The following is a 26599-nucleotide window of genomic DNA, read 5'->3' on the forward strand; positions in this document are numbered from 1 at the left end:
CATTTTAGTTTAGTTTTGTTTTCCAAATAAATTTGATGTGCATATATCCAGCATTTACGTGACGTTCTATCCTATCCTAAAATAAAAGATAAAAATCATGTAAATGTTTGAAGACCTTCTCTGGGTACTCTGACTTTTCTCTACCATCTAACCTGGCACATCCTTAAACAAGCCTAGCTGTTATAACATTATTAGCATATTAAACTAATCAAATAATACCAAATGATAAAGATCTATTAGCTGCTATCACAAGAAGACACAATTCAAATTTCACTGCAGTCTCTAGCAGCAGAAACAGACTCACCACACAATTCTGACATAGAATTAAGCTATGTCTTCCATAGTGGTCTGTTTATATATTGGTATTTAAGCATGATAACAATATATGTTTGATGAATGTGCTGATTAGTAGCAATATAACTATACACAATGAAGATAGTTACAACCTTCACACTATAGCTCAGTATGATGTGGAACTGCACTATATTAATTCATGTGTATCACTGCAGAGGTAACATATCACTTATCATCATTATTTTGTCATCTCAAAGATTTAGCCAAAGCCAATCTGCCCCCACCCTCCCTTTCCTTCCAACCCCCTTTTGATGTAAAATGAAAATGTCATTTTCTTGGTTTTCCAATTAATCACATTTGTAATAAAACTTTTTAATGTTAAATGCAGGATTTTAAAAGGAAGAAAATTGCGTGATGGAGTAGTATCTCTTACAAAAAGGATAGGACTTTTATGTCTGGTGGTAAGTAACAAATCATTTGTACAAAAGTGCAGGTATAATTAATCAAAGCAATTTATGTTTTTCCTTGAAAACACTTCTTTGCTGTGCTTTATGGTATTGCTACCTTAATACATGTATATACATTAAAATGGATTTAAAATTTCTGATGTAAATTAGTGAGATCTATTAAGACGTTATATAAGTAGATACAAACCATGTACAGTTTTAGCAACAACCTCAGTGTAAAGACCAACTGCTTAATAAGACCACATTTCTAGAGTCTCAAAATTTCAACACAATTTTCCCTGTGTATAAATACCACTTACAATGGCCATCATCTGTATGTGTGGTCTTTATATTCAGGTTTGACTGTTTTAATACATAAAATATGTATCTTATTTCATGCAATGTAAATTCTTATTTCATGCTATGTAAATATGTACTGTTACTTTATCTGGGGTAATAGCAGATTCATATGTTGCTTGATTCAATTGAATTGGTTATACATTATTAATATGTTTGAATAAAATGAATGAAGAAAACTTTTATAGATATTGATAGATCCTTAAGTTTAGATGTGGTGTATGTATGAGTGAAGGTGTACCATCCTCGGTGGCCATATTTACATATCTATACTCTTATTGTTTATGATTCATCCGTTCTAATAAGTACCAAGACATGACGTTATCAAGATTAAAGTTTTAAATGAGTATGATAACATCTAAATGTGTGTAATAAACATAGTTTTAAAAGTAAAGTTAATTGAAATACCAGGTAGATTAATATCTTTTCCATTCAATGTCTAGCCAAGAAAAAAAGTGTTTATAGATTATTGAAAAGATAGTTTATGTAAGTATAAAATTAGCTGGAGAGTTAAGGAGAAACCAAATGACGATTACATTCTGCAATGAATAATCAGATGTATGCCATCTGTTTTAACTTGTACATCCATGTTTTACTCTTGTAGGATTGACATATACATGTACTTGTATAATTGTAGTCTGCGTAATAATTAGGCTTGTGGAATATTTAGCTATTGACTTTTTCTCGTCATTAGAACAGAAATGATGACATCCATCTTGGAATGTGAAATACTACTTAAGGCTATGATAGTAAGATCAATAACATAACACACATGTCTAGTTTATAACCAAAGCAGTTTTGAAGTACTTTATTTTCTTATGGATCACTCAGAAGTTAGGTACAATGGTTTGGTTCCATATTCATCAAAGCCTTGCCAACACCATTTAAACCTGTAAAAGGTACACACAACAGCTAGTTAAATATTGACTATGATGTAGAGGTAAAACAGATCATGTGTTTTTATCATATTTAATTCATTTTACATAAGTGTTGCCCATTTACCCCTCGTTACGGAGGATCATCATGTCGGGAAACACCGTTAATTTAACAGCTACACCATGTTCTTGTAATATTGCAGGCAAATTGCAGGTTTTGTCACTTAAAAATTAGGATAAAACTTCTGAAGTATTACTGTGTACATATATGCCATTGAGTGTTTAGCCAATGTTTGAATTAAAGGCATGGGACTACTTCTTAATTATGTTATAGATTTCACATGTCATAACTAATTAGCCTTTAAAATGTCAAGGTCAAAGAAAATTCCAGTAAGGTGTTGCCAGGGAGGCATCAATGTTGAACTGTAAAAGAATATCTCATACAAATGTCCTGTAACAGACATAAGTAATGTTCAGTGCGATTGCGTTAATGTCATATTAACATCTTAACCCAAAGGTCGGAGATTTACAGACTAATATGATATAGGGGCTGTAGCATACTTAGATGAATCATAACAAAGACGTTCAAATAGATGTTGACCTTTGTTTTATGAGTCTCATGGATCAAATGTGTTGCTAATTCTTGAAATGGAAATGAATGATAATTGAATTTAAGAAAGATTTTACTTCTGCCATGGCAATTTATTGTACTTAAGAACAATATCTTCACTACACAACTGTGATAAAAATGCTCTGAAAATGGAATATCTCCTTCCTATATCCTGCTGGTATCCCTATTATACTGTCTAGACATCAAATATAGAACATTTCTTTATATAATCTAAACAACATCCAGTTATCTCGTCAGACCATATATCATCAGATATAAACAAAACCAACAAAAACATAACAATAATAACGTCATCTTGACTTGCAGAATTGTATATGTAAAGGCAATATTAGCTCGAGCACCATCTGATGATGGCTAGAGACCAGTCTGGCTAACCAAAAAAATCGCATCTACTTTTCCATCTTATATGTGTCTGTTGTCTTTCAAAAAAATTTCTAATTTCCTTATAATTATGATAATTCATTTTTGATTAAATTATCAAAATCTGCTTAAAAAATTCCTAGTATTGATATTGAATGTGATATGACAGTTCTGTATTTAGATGTTGTTTCCTTTGGTCCTTACAGGGCGTAGGGTTCCTGGTATTCCGTGTATGGATAATGAATGGACAAATGCCGTTGTTTCAGCACCAAGACAACCCAGCCTCATTTTCACCACATTTCCTTACCAGGTTGGTGAATATAAAATGGAATCTTGTTACCAATTTTATTCGACCCAATAAGCGCCCTTGCTGCTATAAGCACCCTCCCCCTTTTGAGGCCTCAATTTAAATTTCCGGGGCATAAATAAAAACCAAAACTGTATAGGTTTGCAATGATTTTTTCTTAAGCTAATTGGAAGTTTTTTGTTAATTCCCAAACTTCACACTCGACTTAAGTGCTGAATATGATTGGAATATGATTTGAGTTTTTGCCGTTTTTCAGTGTTTGGCACTTAGCTGTGTCAGAGAGGCAGGTTCTTGATGTCCCAGGGCCAATTTGAAGATACAATTTATTTTTTTTCATAAAAGCTATAAGCAGTATATACTGTTCTTGTTTTTTTAGGACTTTGGCAATAATTACATGAATTTGAAATGCTGGTTTATTCATTGACATTACCAAGGTAATGTGACCAAGTTTGATGTGCTGTTCAATATCTTTGGCAGTATGTTTAGGAAGGTAACTCTATACAGTTGACAAGGTTATCACTATCACAAGAGGTCCGGTTACCGATATAATTACATGTACTGCACTTTTACTAAGATTATATGACACTATACTTTCTGTGTATGTGTCCAAGAAGGCCGACCTGAAAGTTATCTTAGTCACTGAGTTTGACACTCTGTAACACATGTCACATTCAGGCTATCATCACAGACTTTGCCGGGTAGTATTGTTCGTTTAGTTTTCAATCTATCAAATTTCATATTTTAATTTACCTCTACACCCTATTACCCGAACCCAGGCACACCATCTCACCCTCACATGAACAGGTGGAAAATAACGCCTGACATCTTGACAGTTTACACTGCAGGAGTGTTTTTTGTCAATCACAAAAATTACACCCAAAGTTTACACCATTCCGCACATACGAGAGAATTTAGTATTGTATATGTGTGTGGACAGCGCCATTCTAATGTAAATAATTGTTTTTCTCTCAAATTAATCTATCACCCTAGATATCTTCTGATGTAGATAGCAAACTCATTCTGATAGTTTTGACAATTCAATTTCGGTGCAATATTGTGTCATGGAAGTATAGCTCATAAATCACAATAATGGTTGACATTAATTGACCGCAAACCACATAATGCACAAGTGAGGTAAATGTCGTGATCGTTCAAGGAAAAAAAAACACAAGATGGCCTATATAGTCTCAGTGTCTGAGGTTTATAAGAATAACAGGTTCTGGCTCCAAAAAAAAAATATCCCATTACTTGGCCTGTGTTTTACTTGAGATGACAGAGTGATAAAACACAACAATAAACTTATATTGATGTATCACCGGTTCTGGAGCGACATGTCTTTTACCTTGAAACCTGCATTAGGATCTGTATTATATTGTTTGGCTTGACATGTATCAGTCATATTTTCAAAATCTGTACGATTTTATTTTTTATATTGAATTTTTTATATAAAACATTGCTTGACATTCAAAAGTTTCCTAAAAAAAAACAAATTCAAACCCTGAAAATAAATAATGTAGTAGTTTCTTTTCTATGAAGCACACATTCAATAGAAATATATTTTAAAATGAAGTTAAATCACAAAATTACGACACAAATATTACGGTTTTTGATCAGATGAATTGTGGTTGATCATCGGTCATATTATTTTATTATTTTTAAAACAAGATATGATTTCACATAGTTAATTATTGGAATTGTGGTCTAGATGTGAATAAAGAAAAAAACCCATCTCTATGCATGAGTAATTAGGGATAGAAAAAACAATGCTTGTCATACTTAGTCTTCTGAACTCTTAGATACTAGCTATACATGCCTGTGGTAAGATAATTTTCTTATAGATCACACTTTAAAGCTGTTTTAAATAGACTATAAGACCAACACATCACCCAGAAGGTTGTTTTAGTATTTTGTTTTTAATTAGTTATTTATTTATTCATTTATTCATGTTGACAAAAAACTTTAACATAATGAGGCTAAGTCTAGCATTACAAGCCTTATCTGATCGCAGTGACAAATTAAGGTCCTGTATCAAATAAAAAAATCTGCCTGTGGCTGAATAAGGCGACTTGTGTAGGAGCGTGAGGGGTTACAGACAAGATAAGGTATTATAATCAACTATATAATGTATAGGTAACACTTGATGGGGATGACATTTGTTTAAAAACCTTATATTAGGGATTATCCTGTTTACCTAACACTCATCCTTTCTCTTGAACTATTTGATAATGAATCAGTGCAAATATTTAAACAAGCACTGTCCTCAACTCTCTAATGAGAACACTAAAACTTCAGTTTTCTAACTTGATTTCATTTGGATGCAGCGTACCTTTAATAATAAACAAAATATAAATGATTAATTTGTTTTTGCTTTTTACATTAGATATCGACTTTTTAGCCCACCATCATCAGATGGTGGGCTATTCAAATCGCCTTTTGTCCGTAGTCCGTCGTCCGTCCGTCCGTCCGTCCGTTAACAATTCTTGTTACCGCTATTCCTCAGAAAGTGCTGAAAGGATCTTTCTCAAATTTCATATGTAGGTTCCCCTAGGACCCTAGTTGTGCATATTGCATTTTGGGACCGATCGGTCAACAAGATGGCCGACAGTCGGCCATCTTGGATTTTGATAGTTGAAGTTTGTTACCGCTATTTCTCAAAAAGTGTAGAAGGGATCTTTCTCAAATTTCATATATAGGTTCCCCTAGGACCCTAGTTGTGCATATTGCATTTTGGGACCAATCGGTGAACAAGATGGCCGACAGGCGGCCATCTTGGATTTTGATAGTTAAAGTTTGTTACCGCTATTTCTCAAAATGTGTAGAAGGGATCTTTCTCAAATTTCATATATAGGTTCCCCTAGGGTCCTTGTTTTGCATATTGCATTTTGGGACTGATCGGTGAACAAGATGGCCGACAGGCGGCCATCTTGGATTTTGATAGTTGAAGTTTGTTACCGCTATTTCTCAAAAAGTGCTGAAGGGATCTTTCTCAAATTTCATATACAGGTTCCCCTAGGACCCTTGTTGTGCATATTGCATTTTGGGACCAATCGGTCAACAAGATGGCCGACAGGCGGCCATCTTGGATTTTGATAGTTGAAGTTTGTTACCGCTATTTCTCAAAAAGTACTGAAGGGATCTTTCTCAAATTTCATATACAGGTTCCCCTAGGACCCTTGTTGTGCATATTGCATTTTGGGACCGATCGGTGAACAAGATGGCCGACAGGTGGCCATCTTGGATTTTGATACTTAAAGTTTGTTATCGCTATTTCTTAGAAAGTACTATAGCGATCTGTCTCAAATTTTATATATAGTGTGTTTGAAAAAGTTTGAAAAGCAGGGAAAAGATCCCTCTTTCCATTGTCAGACCCAGATCATTCTTTGGTGGGCGCCAAGATCCCTCTGGGATCTCTTGTTATATATTTTTCCTTAACAGTTTTCAGCCAAAGATGTTGTTAATTTTTAGCTCACCTATTCGAAGAATAGGGGAGCTAATGTTGTCACCCCAGCGTCGGCGTCGGCGTCGGCGTCGGCGTCAGCGTCAGCGTTGGCTTCCCATTTCACGTTAAAGTTTTTGAGCAAGTTTCTGTTTCGTCAATTGTTTAAGCTTAAGTCATCATAAATGTTTATGATTTTATTTTCCTAATGTGTATGGATGCTGAACGTAATAATACAATCAATTTGGGGGCCTTTAGGGGTTTTTTGAGTCTGTTAATTTGTCATATTTCCATGTTGTAAAGTTTTTGAGCAAGTTTCTATTTTGTCTATTGTTTAAGCTTAAGTCATCATAAATGTTTATGATTTTATTTTCCTAATGTGTATGGATGCTGAACGTAATAATACAATCAATTTGGGGGCCTTTAGGGTTTTTTTGAGTCTGTTAATTTGTCATATTTCCATGTTGTCTGTGTTTACCATAAAAAATTATAGAAAAATTTATAGTGGTACTCCCGCTTCCTCCATCATCTTAACCTATTAATCAATTTTGAATCAAGCCAAAGGAAACCATGTTAATGAGACTGTGTGTTGTATACCAAAACTAGGTCACTGTGATCTGTACTTGACGTCTATTTAATAAAAATCTTTCCAGGCTCATAGCTTCTATATTATAAGGGCCATACTTGATATGTAGGGTCTATCATGGAGCCGACAGTGTATGTGCTGCGCACAAAAACTAATATTTGTCACTGATCTGGAACTTCATACGGGGTATATGGGTCTATCTTGGTGAATTATTATGGTGTACGTGTTACAAATTATAAGCAGGCTTTAATGTGATATTTATAACCTTGACATTTGACCTACACCAATGAAACAAAACTAAGTGTTCTGGTAGTATCTCAAATAAGGCACTTATTACAACTTCTTTTGTATGCAAATAATGAATCTAGATTTCCATTCAAGGTCATACATTACCAACAGTTTTTCCCACCTTTTGTCAAAACATTTTCATAATCTGCCTGGTTTGTTTACATTCTGCGTGCTTGATCATTATTGCCAGACTCCTACCATTCATAAAAGGTCTTCTGCCAAACGAGTTGTTCTGAGGGGTCAAAAGACAGTACCAATAAATGCTAGGGTCAATCTTGCTATTTGTTTAGTTGGCTCATATTGTCATGTAGTTTAGCATAAGTCAGTTCTGCTCAGGTTTGTTCAATAACATAACTTAATCCTAAACTTCTAAATCTGATCAAGGGTCACAAGTTATATAGTTATTTGAACATTAAACTGAAGCAAACCTGACCTTGAGAATGCTTCAAAAATGTCACCAACCATATACAATTTAAAGAGTTCTATAATGTAAATTGTAGTTTTGAGGTTCAAAGAGGTTCTATATCAATTAATTCTGCCAAGTTACATTGACCATCACTTTTACAGTCATACAGTCCAGGTACCAATCCTTTCCTTTAGAAGGAATGAGAAGTAGTCTGGGCTTACCTAACAAAGATTTGTATATAGCTGATTCTCCTCCGGCTGTATCACGAGTAGATTGGGTAGGATTTAGCCCCCTGTCAATCTAATTGGCGACTATTGATTTACTAATGAGATAAGGCAGCTCGGTGATGAAGTTCATCAATCCACAATACTGTTTTTATGTTGTTAGCTGTGAATCAATAGAGGAGGTCTGTAAACAAACCCCTCCAGGATAAAAAAAAAATATAGTGAAACAGCTACAAACATTTAACACTGAGATCCTTTAAATGTTGCTGAATCTTAAATCAATGTTCAAGCAATTATCAGAACAAGAGAAGACATCGAGCTGTTTGTTTTCTTTATTGGTATTTCAGTTTTAGTCAAACTTGAACTCCCAATAGCTGTGATTTTTCTCCTTTAGAAATTTTCAGTAAAGAATTTAAGATTGGAAGTTGCACATAAACTTGATATATTTAACAGGCAGCAGCTGCAGGTGTAATTGTTTATTACCAAAGCAATCAAGTTTCCTCCAGTCTTTGTAGAAGTATCTCTCATCCTACAGTCATTTCAGCTGCCAAAATAGCAGTGATCAATGGTATGCTGATTGTGTTTTTTTTTGTGTTTGGAACAATCCTAGAATACACAATGTATCAAGACTTGGAGATGTCTGCAGCCCCACCAGTGAACTTCATTGCGATCCCCCGCAAAGATTATTGATCTGTGTGGATGTTTATTAGGGCATGCTAGTTTCTACTTCCTTTCTAAATCAGAGAAGGATTTACATCGTAATGTATTACATTACATCTGGGAGTTGAGTACATAATACATTAGGAAAATTCTCAGTTTTCTGGTAATCTTTCAACCTGTTTCCACTGTCTGTGTCATTGTCTGTTTATGACCCGGACCGGAGATGTTTCTTAGAAGATGATAAAACCACAGACAAAGCTTTGGATAAGTGAGATATTGGCTGATAGGGTAGATGGTTGATTGACAGATTTTGTTACTCAATTCTATAAAAGGCTAAAATAAAAAAAGATAAACCCATAAGCAAAATAGAAGTTATAAGCGCTAATGTATTTTCATTTGTTTTGATTAACATCTATCAAAATACCAACAAAAAAACTATTTGTGCCATATTAAATTGCCTAAAACAAGCCCATCAAGGGGAAAATTTTTGGAATGGACTCATTCAAGGTCAATGGAATAAAATGGGTATAAATATATGTCTCAGTCATAGTGAACTTTAATGGTAAATCTATTTTACAACAATTTGACAAATTGCTATCTAAGACGACCCAGATGACTTAAATTTAAGCAGACCAGTAAATGTAGTAGCAAGTATAATGGATCTTTGTATTACAGACTGTGTGATAAATTAATGTTTTAAATGCCTCTGCAGCAGGGTCTAAAAGGATGACTTTTGTACATTTATCACAATAAGACTCTCATAACTCATGTTTAAATAACTTGAAATTCTTATTCTTAATGGCTGGACACAGACTAATTTGCCTGTAAATTTTAAGGTAGGCCTGCAGTGTATTTGAGGAATTTGTTTAAAGAATATGCATATATAGCCCTTTATAGGACAGACTTCCAGATTTCAATATGTATCATTCACTGTTGCATGCATATTGTGTTTTAGATTTCCTCACACTTATGAATCAATACTCTTTGAAAACTCTTTGCTTTGCGTGTATTCAATTCTTTTGATAAAGAAATCCATAAACTGCAATAAGAAATTCATGAAACAATTTAGTTTCTGCTTTCATTCTTTGAACTTTATAGGATCTAGATTGATGTGACTTGAGTAGTCATGAAAGCCTACCTAATGTTCTGTAAGGTTTATGAATGCTGTATTCCGGAAATTCAACCACAACATCTTTATTTTATAAAGAATTCACAAGTAATTTGTATTTTTATTGTATTTCAAAGGGCTATAAAACAACACATGATATCTATTAGGATTAAAATTTAGAGATGAAGCTTAATTTTTTGGCATCACTTTGGTAAAGATTATAAATATGAAATGGGAAAAGAAATGTATATTTATTTTTAGATATAAATTACGGCTGATGTGAATCAGTCCATCTTATAGAAAATTGAAGTCCCCATTTTAATTCACTTACACATTTCGGTCACATTTAAAATCAACGAATGATAGTTTATCCAAAAATTTTTGGAGACATTATGTGAAAGTTTGCTTCAAAAATTCACTTTTTAATTTTATTAACAGGGGTTATATCTCGATCCAGTTGAGAAAAACAGATTGCAATGTGCAAATCAGAAAATATCATGATGGGAAATATTCAGACTCTGCGTTACTTGACTTAGCTTGACTTCACCAACAGAATACATGCAGGCACACTCTTCAAGTCCAGAGAGAAAGTATCTGTTCAAAATTTAAGTCATATACACCCTCTTCTTTTAAAGTGACGAGCAAGCTTTACACATGGATGACTCCAACCTGCTATTTATGAATGAGTTTCTTAATCTTATACATTATATTCTCCATGACTGTAGATATCAATGCTCCTTTTCATAAAAGCCATTGAAAGGGTTTAGGACTGGAACATGAAAACTTTATAAAGCAAAGGATTAGAGAAGGATGTGAGGGAGCAAAATGATCGTGCATGGCTACACATTTAAAAGTGAATTTATCTATAAAGAAATTAAACTCACGGTGTGAGAAAATATCTATACTAACATATATAGGATATAGATGATATGGAAATAAACTAAGTAGGGATATTAAAAGGCAGTAAACATGATAGAAGTCTGTTTTATGTACCTGATTTTTGTAATTTGATATAGCTTATAATGTACCTGAGTGTTTCCATTGGCACATATAAATTGATTTATAACTTTATAGATTTTCTTAAGGACTTAACAGTCTAAGGTTGATCTCTCTGTTATATACAGTAATGATGAAGCAAGAAAAGCTATATATATCTTTTCTTGTACAGATTTATGTAACCTGCCATCACATGTTTGAAATTGTCCATACCAATTAACTGAACTGATGGGACATTTTGTTGGTATCAAGTATGCATTATCACTACACATAAGATTTACTTTGGGAGTCTAATTTCAGATAAGTATAAAATGGTATACATGCATATGTATTATATATATTTGAATATCTTTCCGTACAAATATCACTTTGAAGATCAGTGGAAAAGGAGTTCAGGACATTTATATGGGGTTATACTCACTGTAAATATTAAGAAAAATCTTCTGATGATTCAGAAATAACTTAACCAGATCTCCTTCCAATGTTGTAGGCAAGAGCTGACAGAATCTGCCATTATTCTGATGATTCTACAATGGAATTGTTGAAGTGCTAATGTCCTTGACTCTGATTGTTATTAGCAATGCTGGTTTAACACCCACTGATGACATGAGTAGTGTGACATTGTCATAGACTACTGGTGTATATTCAATGTTATTACCCTGACGTTTTGCAAAAAAAAAAAAAAAAAAAAAAATCAAATCTGAACTTTGAAGATAAAACCACAAAAAACATTAAATTTTCTATTTGAGAATGGTTATTGCTAAAACAATGAATACTATACTACATTGTACTATAAACTTTACTTCATTCAGTAATTAGAATAAAAAAGATGAAATATACAATTTAGTAACACAATCAAAAAAAAGAACTGGACTTGGATTTTGAAAGCAGTCTTATGTTATGGTAAAAGATAATAGTAATATTGAAAAAAAATTCAAAATTAAAATATAACTTTATTGTTAGAAGACAAACTGATCATTACAACATTATTACTACAGGACATGTAATGAGTTTGCTTGGCTGTTGTTACTTTTGAAACTTCACATAGTACCTTGTGATTCAGTTGAAAACTTTTGTGGTATAATGGAGCTTTTCTTCCAAATTAATGTCGAAATCCTTCAACAAATGATTATGACTCCATATTAGCTATCTCTGAAACTGTTAGAAAGTTTTGTTCTCCTGAGTAGAATCAAGACATGAGGGGTTTGTTTTTTTTCTCGCATGCTGTGTTCCTTCCTTGGAGTCAGGGAAAAAAGGATGATGACAAGTTGACACAGCTGCTTCTAACAGATCTAAAGAATCAATATTATCTCAGTTGGCAACTCTCATAATGATGCTAATTGTGTAAAAGGCCAACAGTTCAAGACCGTTGAGTTTGAGAGTGGTCTCCGACATTTCGATACACAGATGCTTCCCCTGATGGTCATAATTGGTGCTGAAACCGTTTGGTGTCTGCCGTCATATAGATTGTGGAAGCTGTCAGACAGATTCAGGGGAATGCCATGTACTGTATGGTACCCTGGTGAACAGTTTTAATGGCAACTCTTAGAACTTTTTGAAGATTTGAGAAAGTTCTTGCGTTTCTTTAACAAAATTATAAGGCTTCCAAGCAAGAGGAATTTCAGATGTTTAAATGGTGTGATGTTTGGCTACATTTTGGAAGAGATGTTGTGCTCATGTAGACAATAAAATTACTTGATTATATGACTGGTAGGAAGAAACAGTCTAAGCCACACAGTCATAACCTGTCCCTGAGGAGGTATTCTGTCAGCTGGAATATATCATATAGAAAAATTATATGTCTGTACATCTATGTCTGATGATATAAAAACAACAACATAAAGACTTTATCGATCTGGCGTACTTCGTCTTCTCTCCTGGATTCAGCAATGATATGATTTAATTAATAGTAACCATATATTGTTGCTTTTTGAGAATGTGTAATACTTTTTATGTCCAAATTATTTAAACAAATCTTGCTTGCTTAACATTATTCTGTATAGAGCTCAGTCTTCAGAATACCTTATTGACCATATGTTGATCTGTAAGTCATTGGCAGCTGTCTTGGCGGTGTTCTTAAACAAGATGTTTAATTGACTTTTTTGGACTATAACACATGAAGCATCCTTCCACCATGTTGACCTCAATTGGAATATATTCACCAACTAGTGCAAGTTTCAAACATGCTAAGTACAGTTCTTTATATTGTGTAAAAGGAGTGGATCGCTATGTATGTGGGTTGTACATATTGTTAAAATACGGAGACTTGATTAGTTGACACTGAATGCTTCTTTGACCTATTTGGCTCACTTGGTAGCGCCTTATAGTTTTTCATGTTGGAGCTAGACCAGAGTTTGAATCCTGGATGGGGCACTTGAATCATGCATCGGCAGTCAATCTTTAAATTCTGCAATTTGAAACCCCAGAAGCAAAGTTATATGTAGCTTTTGAAATATTGTCTCTGTATATATTTATTACAATATTCTTTTAAGTACATGTACACAATATGTATTTTTAATCAGCCATTGAAATTGTGACAAGAAATGATTTAGGTGGTTGGTGATTATCCATTAAACTCACAGATTATGTAATAAAATAAAAAGGGCATTCACACAGCAATAGCTATAGACAATATCTGATCTGTGCTAGATAAAACTTTGATTGTTTATTAACTTCAGCATACAAAGGCAATATTGTAGAGATATTTAGCTTGTGGTTGTGATATTGATTACCAGAATCTGAAATATAGCTACTTTTTCTCAGAGACTTTAAGGGCCGCATTGGGATTACTCGTCTTTGATTAAATCTCAAGAATAGGATGTATAGGATGATTTAAAACATACACTATTTCTTATTTGAGTGTATTGTACCACAGACCATGATGGTAAAAAGACCATGTATATAGATATATATGGGGAGGCTTTGATTGCCCTTGCAAAGGGATGATAAAAAGATTCTATCATTTCAGGGAGAACATATTTGACTCAGCAGGAATGCAGACGGAAATATACAAGTTTTCCAACTCACAGTATTTCAATAGAGCTAAGTTTACTATTACAGAAAGAAAATCCCCGAAGGACATCCTGATAATGGTAGTCATGCAAAGAGTTATCGGAAAGATTGCGTCCCACAGCCGTAATGAATAAATCAAATTTTGTTTAAGGACCAGTTTTATAAGTATATTAGATTTAGTTGTAGGACTGGATAAGCTCAATCTTAATATTCATTGACAAATTTGTCACTGCAGATACATATTATAAGGAATGAAATTGTAACACACATAAAGCTAAAATACCGGATTTGATTTGAATGGATGTGAGGAACATTAAACCAAAATAACACATGATCTCTTCACAGCAGGATTGTAGACACAAATTGTAAAAGGCACATTTAGATGATACCCATGTGTTGTAAACAAAAATGGATTTAACTTATGTAGCTGTGGCTTCATAGCTGAAATGTCAACTGTCTAGCAGTGAATATACGAAAGAATAATTATCCTATTTCAGTTTTTTAACATGCTGATATGTTCAAGGTCAAACAAAATGTGATACATTGACTTTGTAAGTCTTGCACAGAATACAAATAGAAAAATAGCAAACTTATTCGTTTTCCAATTTCCAATATCAATATTTAGTAGATTTCAATGCAACTTGATGACAATAATCCTGGGTAAGGTCAGATAAAAGTTTGTAGATGCATTATTTAAATCTATTTGGATTTGGGCTCTCCCATTTTAAATTGACATTGCAGATTATTTTTTCTAAAATATGTTAATACATAATGTGTCTTAAATAATAAACATTCCTCAGGTCTAAAAGAAGTCTTCATGCAGTGTGATATATTGGTCACTAATTTGATACCTTGCATACAGTCCTTCTTGTCTTTCTGACATTTACCCTAAGTCTAAGAAATTCTCAAGAAGCCTCATTTGCCTTGAGACCTTAGTTATAATATATTCAATGATGTTTAAACTCCTGTGGTTGCTTATCCCTTTGGTAACTTTGTTGGTCTTCATTGACCTCCTCACAGGAGTCAGTCTTTTACAATATTGAGAAGTATAAAAACTCCTGAGAACAGTTGATTAATACTGTATGGTACCCAGTGTGGTGACCAGGGCGAGGATTTATTATAGTCACCTTACCATGATAGGAGGGTATACATGGTAATGTTCCTCTCAGCTGGAACATTAATTGAAGATAATAAAACCATGAAATTGATACCAATAGGATTAAACTTAAATATGATATCAATCATTCAAAGCATGTTTAATTTAATAGTTCAAGGTTTAATAAAAGCTGTGAAAAAAAATATTTTCAAAGAGGAAAACTGGGGCTGGTTTTATGTTGCCTACAGTGACAGTGTTGACATTCTTAAAGGTAATGCAAATTCATACTCACCTTGCTTCAGCCTGGGATATCTCCTCTGATATGGTGCAATGGCCATGCAAAGGTCAAGGCCATTATTAACAATGAATAAATTTGTTATTCAACATTTGACTTTAAGCTGATAAATGTCTATAGTTATCATAAGTAGGTCTAGGAATATTTTTCTAACAAAAAACAAAAAAAATCATCAATTAGATAAAGTTAATGTATTGGTCCTTTTAGGAATATTAATGGTGTAGGAGGAAATCCAGAGTTCTAAGTGAAAAACTAGCCAACTAGTAGTGGTGGTCATTATATCTTGAATAACGGCCCACTGCTTGGCCAAAGCTCGAGTCTCTTGTCCCTAAAAAGAAATAATTTCTGATTGATGATTCTGTTGCATTTGCTAGTCAGGGAATTTTCATAGCTAAAATCACCATAGCTCTTTATCATTTGAGAGGAGACGTTTGTAAAGATGGTAAAAGTTGTCTCTGTATGGTCGAGATACAGCGTTGGCTATTACAATAGTTCTCACCTGGCGAGAAGTCGATTAACTCACCTGTGGTATTCATCAAGGATTAGGGTATATTTTTTCACTCCTTCTTCGTTTTTTTCTTCTGCTTCAATGTGAAGAAGAGGTGAATGATATCCATGAATGGAAGTTAACACAAATAGACATGAATATTGATGCTTACTTTCACACTTCATTGACTTATCCTTAGAAATTGACAATCTTACAGCAGAATGTTGTGGACCGGGTTTTTATAAGGCCATCATTGGTGAATGTAGCAGAATAGAATTCAGAAACCTATGTGGCTGGTCACATCAATTCCTATCCTAAATGAATATGAATGGCTATACTCTTGGATGAGTATTGTAAGTGCTTCTATAGGATTACAGTTTGTGTTTGGATGCTAGAGTAATATAAAACATCAAACTTTCGTTCCTTCTTCTCTTAAAGTGTCCCCAAATAAAAGCTTTTGTCAGTTTTAAAATCTCAGCCATGAATGTGTAGCGGGATTGGACTTGGTTGATGATCAGTAACCCCAAGTTAGCTCAATCAGTATCATTGTACGAGGAGGTCCCATGGTTCAAGACTTGCTGCTACATCTTTCTCTTTTGCTTTTACACATACATTCATAATGTAACGGGAGAGGAGAAAATACAGTGGCCAGACTGGGATTCGAACCCGGGTTCTCCAAACATTAGCTGAATGCTCTTCCACTGAGCAAACGGCCTGGTCACTGATGATCGATGCAGTTCAATCAATAATATATGTTGGACATATGCAAGTATATGTTAAATAACCTGCTCAATTTACTATTCTGTTATCACATTATATATGTTAACTCTGTTTTTATTGAACAAATTTGGAAAGATTAAAAGTAAGCTTGAATTAAAAGAAGTACTGGAGTGCTGGACAGGTATTTACAGGTATATTTTTACTCTGATGGATATTTCTAGTCTCAACCGGTTTTATTTTTGATATTTGATCACTGTTTGGCAGTCTGTAATAATAAAAAATGTTTATAAGAAACATATTACAAATAGTCCATTGTCATGTGCAATATATCCAGTAAATTCGAGAAGATCCCGTTAATGAATAAAAGGCTTGTATAGCGTCACAGTGGTTTTTTATGCTCCACCATATGAAATGGGGAAAGATTACTAAACAATATTTGTCCTGTCCTGTTTTGCATTCATGCAAATTCCAAGCCTTTCTTAGAGGGGCAACACTGATCTCAAGGTCAAATTAAAAGGTGAGGTAGTGTCAAAAGTAATTTTTAGAAGAAGAAAGTGATTTTAAGGTTTAGAAGTTAGTTAAGATCCCCAAATTAGTCACCTTTTATGATCATATAATGGTGGCATAGGTACCAACTTAATGGTCTACCTTTAAGTTATAGATACAAACAAGAATGGCTTATTATTGCTCAGTGTCAGAATCTAAGAGAAACCTTTTATTAAAAGGGTCAGGATGACCTATAGTCATCATGTTTCGTCCGTCGTCGTCCACCGTGTGCCGTGCGCCATGCATTAACTTTTCACATTGCGACCAGTGCGATTTAGCTTAAACTTACATGAAATGATCCTGACATGGCCCCGACAAAGTGTTGTTATTTTTCAGGTCGATCCGAAATACAATATGGCCGCCACAGCCGCCATCTTGAAAACACTCTTTGAATTTCTTCTCAAGTTCCATCTTGAAAACACTCTTTGAATTTCTTCTCAAGTTCCACCCGTACAATTTGGCTGAAACTTGCATGAAATGATCCTGACATGGTCTCGACAAAGTGTTGTTATTTTTCGGGTCGATCTGAAATCCAAGATGGCCACCACAGCCGCCATCTTGAAAACACTCTTTGAATTTCTTCTCAAGTTCTACCAGTGCAATTTGGCTGAAACTTGCATGAAATGATCCTGACATGGTCCCCGACAAAGTGTTGTTATTTTTCGGGTCGATCTGAAATCCAAGATGGCCGCCACAGTCGCCATCTTGAAAACACATTTTGAATTTCTTCTCAAGTTCAACCTATGCAATTTGGCTGAAACTTGCATGAAATGATCCTGACATGGTCTCGACAAAGTGTTGTTATTTTTCGGGTCGATCCAAACTCCAAGATGGCCACCACAGCCGCCATCTTGAAAACACTCTTTGAACTTCTTCTCAAGTTCTACCAGTGCAATTTGGCTGAAACTTGCATGAAATGATCCTGACATGGTCCCCACAAAGTGTTGTTATTTTTCGGGTCTATCTGAAATCCAAGATGGCCGCCACAGTCGCCATCTTGAAAATACATTTTGAACTTCTTCTCAAGTTCTACCTATGCAATTTGGCTGAAACTTGCATGAAATGATCCTGACATAGTCCCGACAAAGTGTTGTTATTTTTCGGGTCGATCTGAAATCCAAGATGGCCACCACAGCCACCATCTTGAAAACACATTTTGAATTTCTTCTCAAGTTCTACCGGTGGGATTTGGCTGAAACTTGCATGAAATGATCCTGACATGGTCTCGACAAAGTGTTGTTATTTTTTGGTCCGATCCAAAATCCAAGATGGCCGCCACAGCCGCTATCTTGAAAACACTCTTTGAATTTCTTCTCAAGTTCAACTGGTACAATTTGGCTGAAACTTGCATGAAATGATCCTGACATGGTCTCGACAAAGTGTTGTTATTTTTCGGGTCGATCCAAACTCCAAGATGGCCGTCACAGTAGCCATCTTGAAAACACATTTTGAACTTCTTCTCAAGTTCTACCTATGCAATATGGCTGAAACTTGCATGAAATGATCCTGACATGGTCCCGACAAAGTGTTGTTATTTTTGGGGTCGATCTGAAATCCAAGATGGCCACCACAGATGCATCTTGAAAACACATTTTGAATTTCTTCTCAAGTTCTACCGGTGGGATTTAGCTGAAACTTGCATGAAATGATCCTGACATGGTCTCGACAAACTGTTGTTATTTTTTGGTCCGATCCAAAATCCAAGATGGCCGCCACAGCCGCTATCTTGAAAACACTCTTTGAATTTCTTCTCAAGTTCAACCCGTACAATTTGGCTGAAACTTGCATGAAATGATCCTGACATGGTCTCGACAAAGTGTTATTATTTTTCGGGTCGATCCAAACTCCAAGATGGCCGTCACAGTAGCCATCTTGAAAACACATTTTGAACTTCTTCTCAAGTTCTACCTATGCAATATGGCTGAAACTTGCATGAAATGATCCTGACATGGTCCCGACAAAGTGTTGTTATTTTTGGGGTCGATCTGAAATCCAAGATGGCCACCACAGATGCATCTTGAAAACACATTTTGAACTTCTTCTCAAGTTCTACCTGTGGGATTTGGCTGAAACTTGCATGAAATGATCCTGACATGGTCTCGACAAACTGTTGTTATTTTTCGTTCCGATCCGAAATCCAAGATGGCCACCACAACCGCCATCTTCAAAACACATTTTGAACTTCTTCTCAAGTTCAACCCGTGCAATTTGGCTGAAACTTGCATGAAATGATCCTGACATGGTCCCGACAAAGTATTGTTACATCTCTGGTTGATCCCAAATATAAGATGGCTACCATGACACTATATCTAATTAATTTCCTATATGTTAAAGCTCTTGGGCCTCTTGTTTGAAATAAAATTTGTTGAAAGAAATTGAAAATGATCCCGACATGGTCCTGACAAAGTGACACCATATATAATTAATTCTACTTTTGCCAAGGTAATCAGATGGCCGTTAAGGCCCTTTGGGCCTCTTGTTTATGATCATACCATAATTATTGAATTTCAAGTCATAAATGACTTAATTTCTTTTGGGACTGATACTAAAGGATGTCACAGAATGAATAAATTGTAGAGAGGTTCAACTCTGAAATATTTTGAAGATAATAACAGTAGATGGACTTGGGGATGTTGAGAGGATGGGATGCATGGTGTGCTTCTCAGGAAAAGAAATTAGCTTATGTCTCATATTAGGGGAAATACCGGCAAATTAAAGGAAATTTCAACAACAGGAAACAAGATGGTTTATTGGAAAAATTATAAAATCTTTTAAGATTCTTCAAAGCATGAAGACAATTGTTTCATGTAATATGTATGAAAATTGTCTTTATTTGTTCCCAGGTGTCTGACCTACTCCTGCCTATGGATGTACAATGGACTGCTCCTTCTATTTCCCTCAACGCTTTGTTATGATTGGCAAGTTGGCAGCATCCCATTGGTTGAGAGTATATATGACCTACGTAACCTGGCAACCATTTCGTTCTGCATTATTATGGCTTCGCTGATGTGGCATTGGTGGAAAAGTTTTGATGTAAGTTATAATAATTTTCAACTTAATTTGACAATGAAATGTCATCTTCAGATTATGACCAAATTACTGCTGGTTCAGTTTTGTTCTGACAATTATAAATTGCAATTTCTGTACAACATAGTTTTCTGCTTGATAGAGTACATACAGTTTAGGTAATTAATAAAAAGTGGGCTCTTGAGGCATTTTAAAAATAAATAAAGAAATAAATAAATATAACTTTCACTTACCAGATGATTTTTAATCTTTATTTCTGTTTTTCAATGTTTTGTTGCATCCGATCCTAAAATTCTTTTAAAATATATCAAAATTTACATGTTCATGTATATTCAGTGTCAGTCCACAAGTGACGCAACCCTAACCAGCCTCCTCCTTTTGGTTCTGCCATTCTTGCCTGCCTCTAACCTCCTGTTCAGGGTTGGATTTGTACTGGCTGAGAGGGTCCTTTACATTCCAAGGTAGGTACATGTAATTATAAACCACATATATAATTAGTAAAGGTTTTTGTGGCCAAACTGTTTCACAATTTATTACTAGCTGCCACTGCCTCTTCCTTGTCAGTTGACTCATTTCATTGTCCTAGTTTGAAACATAGAAACCTGTTAAGACTAAAGCCATACTGATTTGGTTTTATTGACAATTTTATTATTGTTGAATCTGAAGGCTTCGTGAGTCTATAAAGCCTTAATCTTAAATGGGTGATTAGGTGAAGGACCATGATTACAATGGCCAATTTATGAAAACTAAAAAAGCCTGGTCAAATAAATAAATGATATAAAGTTACATGTACAGAATTTATCATAAGCCATTGAACATAAATGTATAGTAACTTGGCAATTTTAATTTGTTTTACCTGTAGTTACAATTTGTTTCTGAATAAAAGAAAAATAAAGTTACTCCAAACCATTCCAATGAATTAATATACAGATAGAGCCCTTTATATCATTGCCATACATGTGTCTGTTGATTTTAGAGAGGATTCATGTTTAAATATTTTACAGTACATGTATTTGTGGTGGGTTTATAAGTGGGAGGATAGATGACTCAGATCCACAAAATAACTGTTTACCAATGTTCTTTTTACCTTTTTTTATCAAGGTATCGCTAAGTGCAGGTGCAGATTTAAAAGGCAGACTTATGTTCACTCGTAAAAGTCGTGCAATACACATATAAAGAGTCTGTAGGCGTACAGCCCCTTTATTTACTGCTATAACATTCAACATGTGATTGAGGGGACCACACAAAACTTGATACTGTGATTAACACCTTCATGGACTATTTCTTTTTATTTTATTACCGGCTATGATATTTTAAGTACAGAATCAAGTTAACCTAAACCTGGTGATTACCTTAACACATATAAAGTACAGATGTTTGTAGGAAGAAAAAAACTATTGCAATTTGTAACAGATTGTTAGGTTTAATATTAAGTCCCATAATTATACAATATTTCATTTAGAAAAAAACAACACAATCTCTTAATGCTCAGTCACTGTCTCAAGCTTGTAAATGGAATAAAATTTGGGTGGCATGCAGTTACAGGATGAAAAGCACAGAAAGAAGAAAATGTAGAGATCACAATATCTTCAAGGTAAATACAAGTGAATAAATGAAAACATATCTCACAGAAAGAAATGATAGTTTGAATTCCTTTCAGATAAACCTAATAAAAAGATGCCACTTGATTGATGCATGGGTTTGCCTTATAGGTATACTTTGGTTTCATCCCAGAGTTAGATGTACCTCTTACAATTTTATTTTTGAAAGATTTCAGTTGGTCTGAGCTTTATATCAAATCTGAAGTGCTGACAAGCCAAAAAGTCTTCTATAGAGTTGAGATGTAATTTTTCTCCTCTTATTGGAAAGAAAAAGATGGAATGTTATACTGCTTCCAACTTCACAACCATTATACATGCCCTTAAATATCTGGTAAAGCTTGTTAGCTGTCTGTGCTCTTTCCTATAAAAGATCTTTTGTACATCTTAAATGGGAATCAGTATAACACCCATGAAGTACATATGTGTATATATATATATATATAGGAAGTAATATAATCCTACATATTTGTTAGCATTTTTTATAGTTTACACCTTTGTGAATTATGCAGTGCTCAATGACATATAAATCCAAACAAGAAAGTCTGTGTTGGTTGTTAAACTAAGCGATGTGCTTTTGATGCATTGAATAGAACGCAATAAAATGTTTGTCTACTATCACCGTCATCAGATGAGAAATCTGTAAATGTCATTGACACTTAATTCTCATTACTTACAGGTGAAGTTAACTGCTCTGTTGATATATAATGGTAGGGCAGCAGTGTAATAAGAGCCGCGTGAGTTTAATGTTTTGATGTTCATGTTTTGTTTGGAGATGGAGCTTGGTAAGATAATGAACCTTATTATCATACATTTCCTGGTGTTTAAACTTCAAGAACATGCAGAATAATTGCATAGTTGTGTTTGTAAAAAGTATTATGTAAATTGGATTGAACAGAACAATAGAACCTACCAGGAAGTCTTAAATGTGAAAACTATTTATGAAGAGTTCAGCGATCCAGATATCAAGTCTTAAATTGGTCTGGAGGCTACCCAGAATAAGTTCTCTGTAATCATCTAAAGAGTCCTGTGCATTTAATGTCTTCATAGTAAAAACTGCTAAACACACTCTGCTGGCAAGAACTAACTCACCAAAATGTTCCTCCTAGCTATAAAAACAAACAAAAAATGACTACCTGATTTCTTTCTTATTTGGGGGAAAATAAGCAATGGGAGAGGAAAATCAGCTGTCCTTTACTATCCCTGGGGAGCAAATAATTTCTGGATTATATAGTCTATGCATGATTATCACAGATTTTAGTTGTGTTCTCTGTTCTAAACTGTCAGGGCGACTGTCACTAGCTATTGGCCATTAAGCTGCTGATTGTAGATGTCTGTGGCTACAATACACAATTTTTCACTCCACTAGATCCAACAGGTTTAACACTAGAGTCTTATCAGACAATTAACACTTTATCTAAAGTTGAGTTTGACTAGGTTGTTTCACAAGTTGAATGCCGTTCAGGAAATCGCTAATTTAATTAGAGATTTGCTGGCTTAATCACAGAAGTCTTCAAAATTTTTTTCACTGATTAAAGAGCGCTTCAGTGTTTCCAAACCAGATTAAAATGTTCGCTATTCAGAAGCTAAACAATTGGAACATATCACATGAAATGTTTGCAGGTATTCTTTCTTTTATGGAATAACATGTTTTCAAAATGTATTGTTGGTAAGAAATTTAAGGTTAGCTCATAAAATTATATAAATAATCATAGATACACAACAAGCAGTTTGATTGATATGATATTAATGATTCAATGTAACAACTAGGATCAGGACATTTATTATCTCAACACATTTTCAAAAACATTTAAACCATTTAAACTTCCCTCTTGTAAAGCTAAATATGAATAATTTTCATTTTAAGCACCCGATACATGTATGTAACAACTTTCAACTGTTTGGACAATTTTCATACAGTTGCCTTGATAACAATTAATAAGAACCAAGGAATTCTGAGATTAGCTTGAATATTAGCTTAATTTAGTACCTTTTGCGCAATTTTGATTCCTACAGTTTAAACAAATTGAAAATGTTTCCATGTAGTATATATAGATTATATGTCATATCATATTTAGTAAGCAACTCTTGGATATCATCATTTGTTTTCGTTTTGTTTTCTGATTGCTTTCTTTCAATACAAAATCAAACAAATATTGCAAGCCATTGCAATCTAGCCTGATACATTGATGCAACAATGTTTATCCAACTGTAATTCAAATCCTCGCTGACTTCATCATCATGTCTAGTCTTCAGGGATTGCCTTCACTTCCCTGTCTCCAGACCTTGTAAGACTTTGAGCAGAGCAGTGGCTTACATGTCATTGTTTTGTTAAAAAGACACACAAGAACTTGGCAGTAAATCCTTCAGATGGTACTTTTATCTCGACAAAACTGGTGTGCTGAATTAAAACGTTCAATCTCATGAGACATTGACTTGTATTTTGAACATGAAACCCGGTGAAACTGATTTTGTGACTTTACTGCAATGTATGCTGTCGTAGAAAAACCCTTAGAAAATGCATATGATATTATTGACATCTGAACGAATCAAGCTTAAAATCTTTCTATATTTTTTGCTGATATTGCAGCTATCATTAATAGGTGGGAAGTATTACTATTGGGCCATGCATGTTCACGACTAAGATCTCTGGTCTGATGTCTCCACCGTGGCCTGACAGGAAACGGTTCCAGTAGACGCCCTGATATTGTGGCTATACTGGAGATAATGGGAAATTGACAAAGTGCTGACTCAAATACAGCGAGGCCGACAAATCTATCAGGGCTCTCTTACTGTGATGTAATTATACTCGATATATAGTCTGCGGAAATAAACGACGAAGAAATGTCCGTCACCTTCTTAAACTCAGATTCATTACATTTCGAAATTATGCAGCTCTCTACGGCTGCCATAACATTTACCGTTGATTTCAATGGCTGAACATATAATTGCGGAAATGTGTTGAATTTTTAAAATCTTATCTGTTATCCCAGAAACAAATTACTGTCAAAAATTGTCAGACATGAAATTAGGAAGTGAACAAAGTGAGAATTTCCATATGATTAGGTTCTTGTGTCCTGCACGGACACTTAATTTTGCTGCAGACATCCTCTCATTTCATTATGTAAGAATCGTAGTCTAGCCAAAATTTCTCTCCGGCTTATTTACACACAGTAGTTTTGCTTCAAGTTGAAGGGGAGAAATATCTCTTCTGATTCAACCTGTAAAAAATATCTCTTCTGATTTAGCTTGTAAAAAATAAGATGTTTCCTTTTTTGTTTTCAAATTAAACATCTAAAGACTTCATTTGCCTTATTGTATTGATCTCAAAGGCAAGAAATATCAATGCCCCAGGTAACGATACTTTAATTAGCTGCATCTCTAAGCATTGATAGAAAGAACATTGAAATTGTTGTGAGTTTTGTTTTCATTGATAGCCAAAAATGTCTATGTGTATGAGCCAATTCAAGTTGTGTGATTGCAGTTGTTTCTTGTCTAGTTTATAATCATTAATTAGGTCACAATCTTGACTTTAGCTATATATCAACTAGAGAGTTCTCACTATATATATATGGACTACCAACTGAGTGTCCACTCTACATGTTACTGAGTACTAAAATTCTGTACCCTTGTTTAGTACAATGTAACTTGACATTAAGCAGGAACTGTCACAGTGAATATTTTCTAATGTTGTTACCCAATCAATATCCGAGGTGTTATCTGAGGTAATGTACTGTGTTTTTATAACCATTTAAAGTGATAATCTTGTATTCTGAATACAGAAATACAGTTATATCCTATTTATTTGGTTAACCAAAATCACAATTTCTGTGGTAAACCTACAAAAACTATTGACTAACTTATCTGTTACCGAACAGTGAGTAAATCAATGTGTTTGATTAAAACCAGGCCTCAACCAGAGCTGGCTCCCGGTAAATATAGTTCTTCAGAATGACAATTATCAGGCTTCACCATTCCATGACACCGACCCATTAATGACACAAATATGGTGTGCTGCCTGCCAAAGAGAAGATGATGTTTTAATTATAGGCACCTATTCTTTTAGTGTCACAGTGTGAGTTTGATCAGGAATTGAGTTATGTCCACACATCCTTCTGCCAATCATTGGGCTTCCACACTCAAAGCTAATATTGCAAAAACTTTTTCTTCTCCTTTTAAAGTAATATTGGGAAAGTCTTATACACATTGTTCATGCATGTATTTCAATGAATTGAGATGATGATGATGATGCACCTGATGTATTCCAAGATTAGGTCACTGTGACCTATATATTTCATTTATTGACCTAAATTTTTCTTCTCTCTAGAGCTTTGAGTTTGGTTTACTCCTGCATAATAGCCAAGGTCATTTAAGGACATACCTGAGGCTAAAGATGATGTAAGAAAGGTGGTCTGTACCAGGAGATAACCACCACCAACTTTACAGGGCTGTTATACAGACTACCTGGTAATCACTGCCCCATGTGGGCTTCAAACTTGAAAACAATAGGCTGAGGTTAAAAATTATACCACATGGTCTCTGGACCACTGGAATCAAGTGCTTTTAAACTTTAAAGATGCCCAAACTTTCTACCACTTAGCTTTCAATTGCTACCCGTAGGCCAGTACAGTGGACAAGTACTTCTAGTACCAGTATAGTTGTAAATGAGCTGAGGTCATCAAGCCTTAGAACCACTACAAGGCATCTTCTAGAAAAACCTGGTATGTCTTAAATGACCGCTAAAAACTATATATTACATATTGTTATTTTACAAAAAAAGGAAACTAAACCATATATTTACCTCGTACTAAACCGCTAGTTTCTCTTTGATACGTCTGATAGGC

The 26599-nt window shown here is 34.5% G+C and overlaps 1 protein-coding gene across 1 annotated transcript in view; it reads left to right on the plus strand.

Annotated features, from left to right (window-relative positions):
* The window catches only part of LOC138331066 (protein O-mannosyl-transferase TMTC1-like), a 64790-nt gene that overhangs the window by 20220 nt on the left and 17971 nt on the right, over positions 1-26599 (plus strand). Inside the window, exons 5-8 of the mRNA XM_069278526.1 lie at positions 683-755; positions 3170-3273; positions 19974-20163; positions 20494-20618. Of these exons, the coding sequence (XP_069134627.1) occupies positions 683-755; positions 3170-3273; positions 19974-20163; positions 20494-20618 (492 nt within the window). The remainder of the gene's footprint in view (positions 1-682; positions 756-3169; positions 3274-19973; positions 20164-20493; positions 20619-26599) is intronic.

The sequence above is a fragment of the Argopecten irradians genome, chromosome 1, assembly GCF_041381155.1.
Source record: "Argopecten irradians isolate NY chromosome 1, Ai_NY, whole genome shotgun sequence".
Lineage (NCBI taxonomy): Eukaryota > Metazoa > Mollusca > Bivalvia > Pectinida > Pectinidae > Argopecten > Argopecten irradians.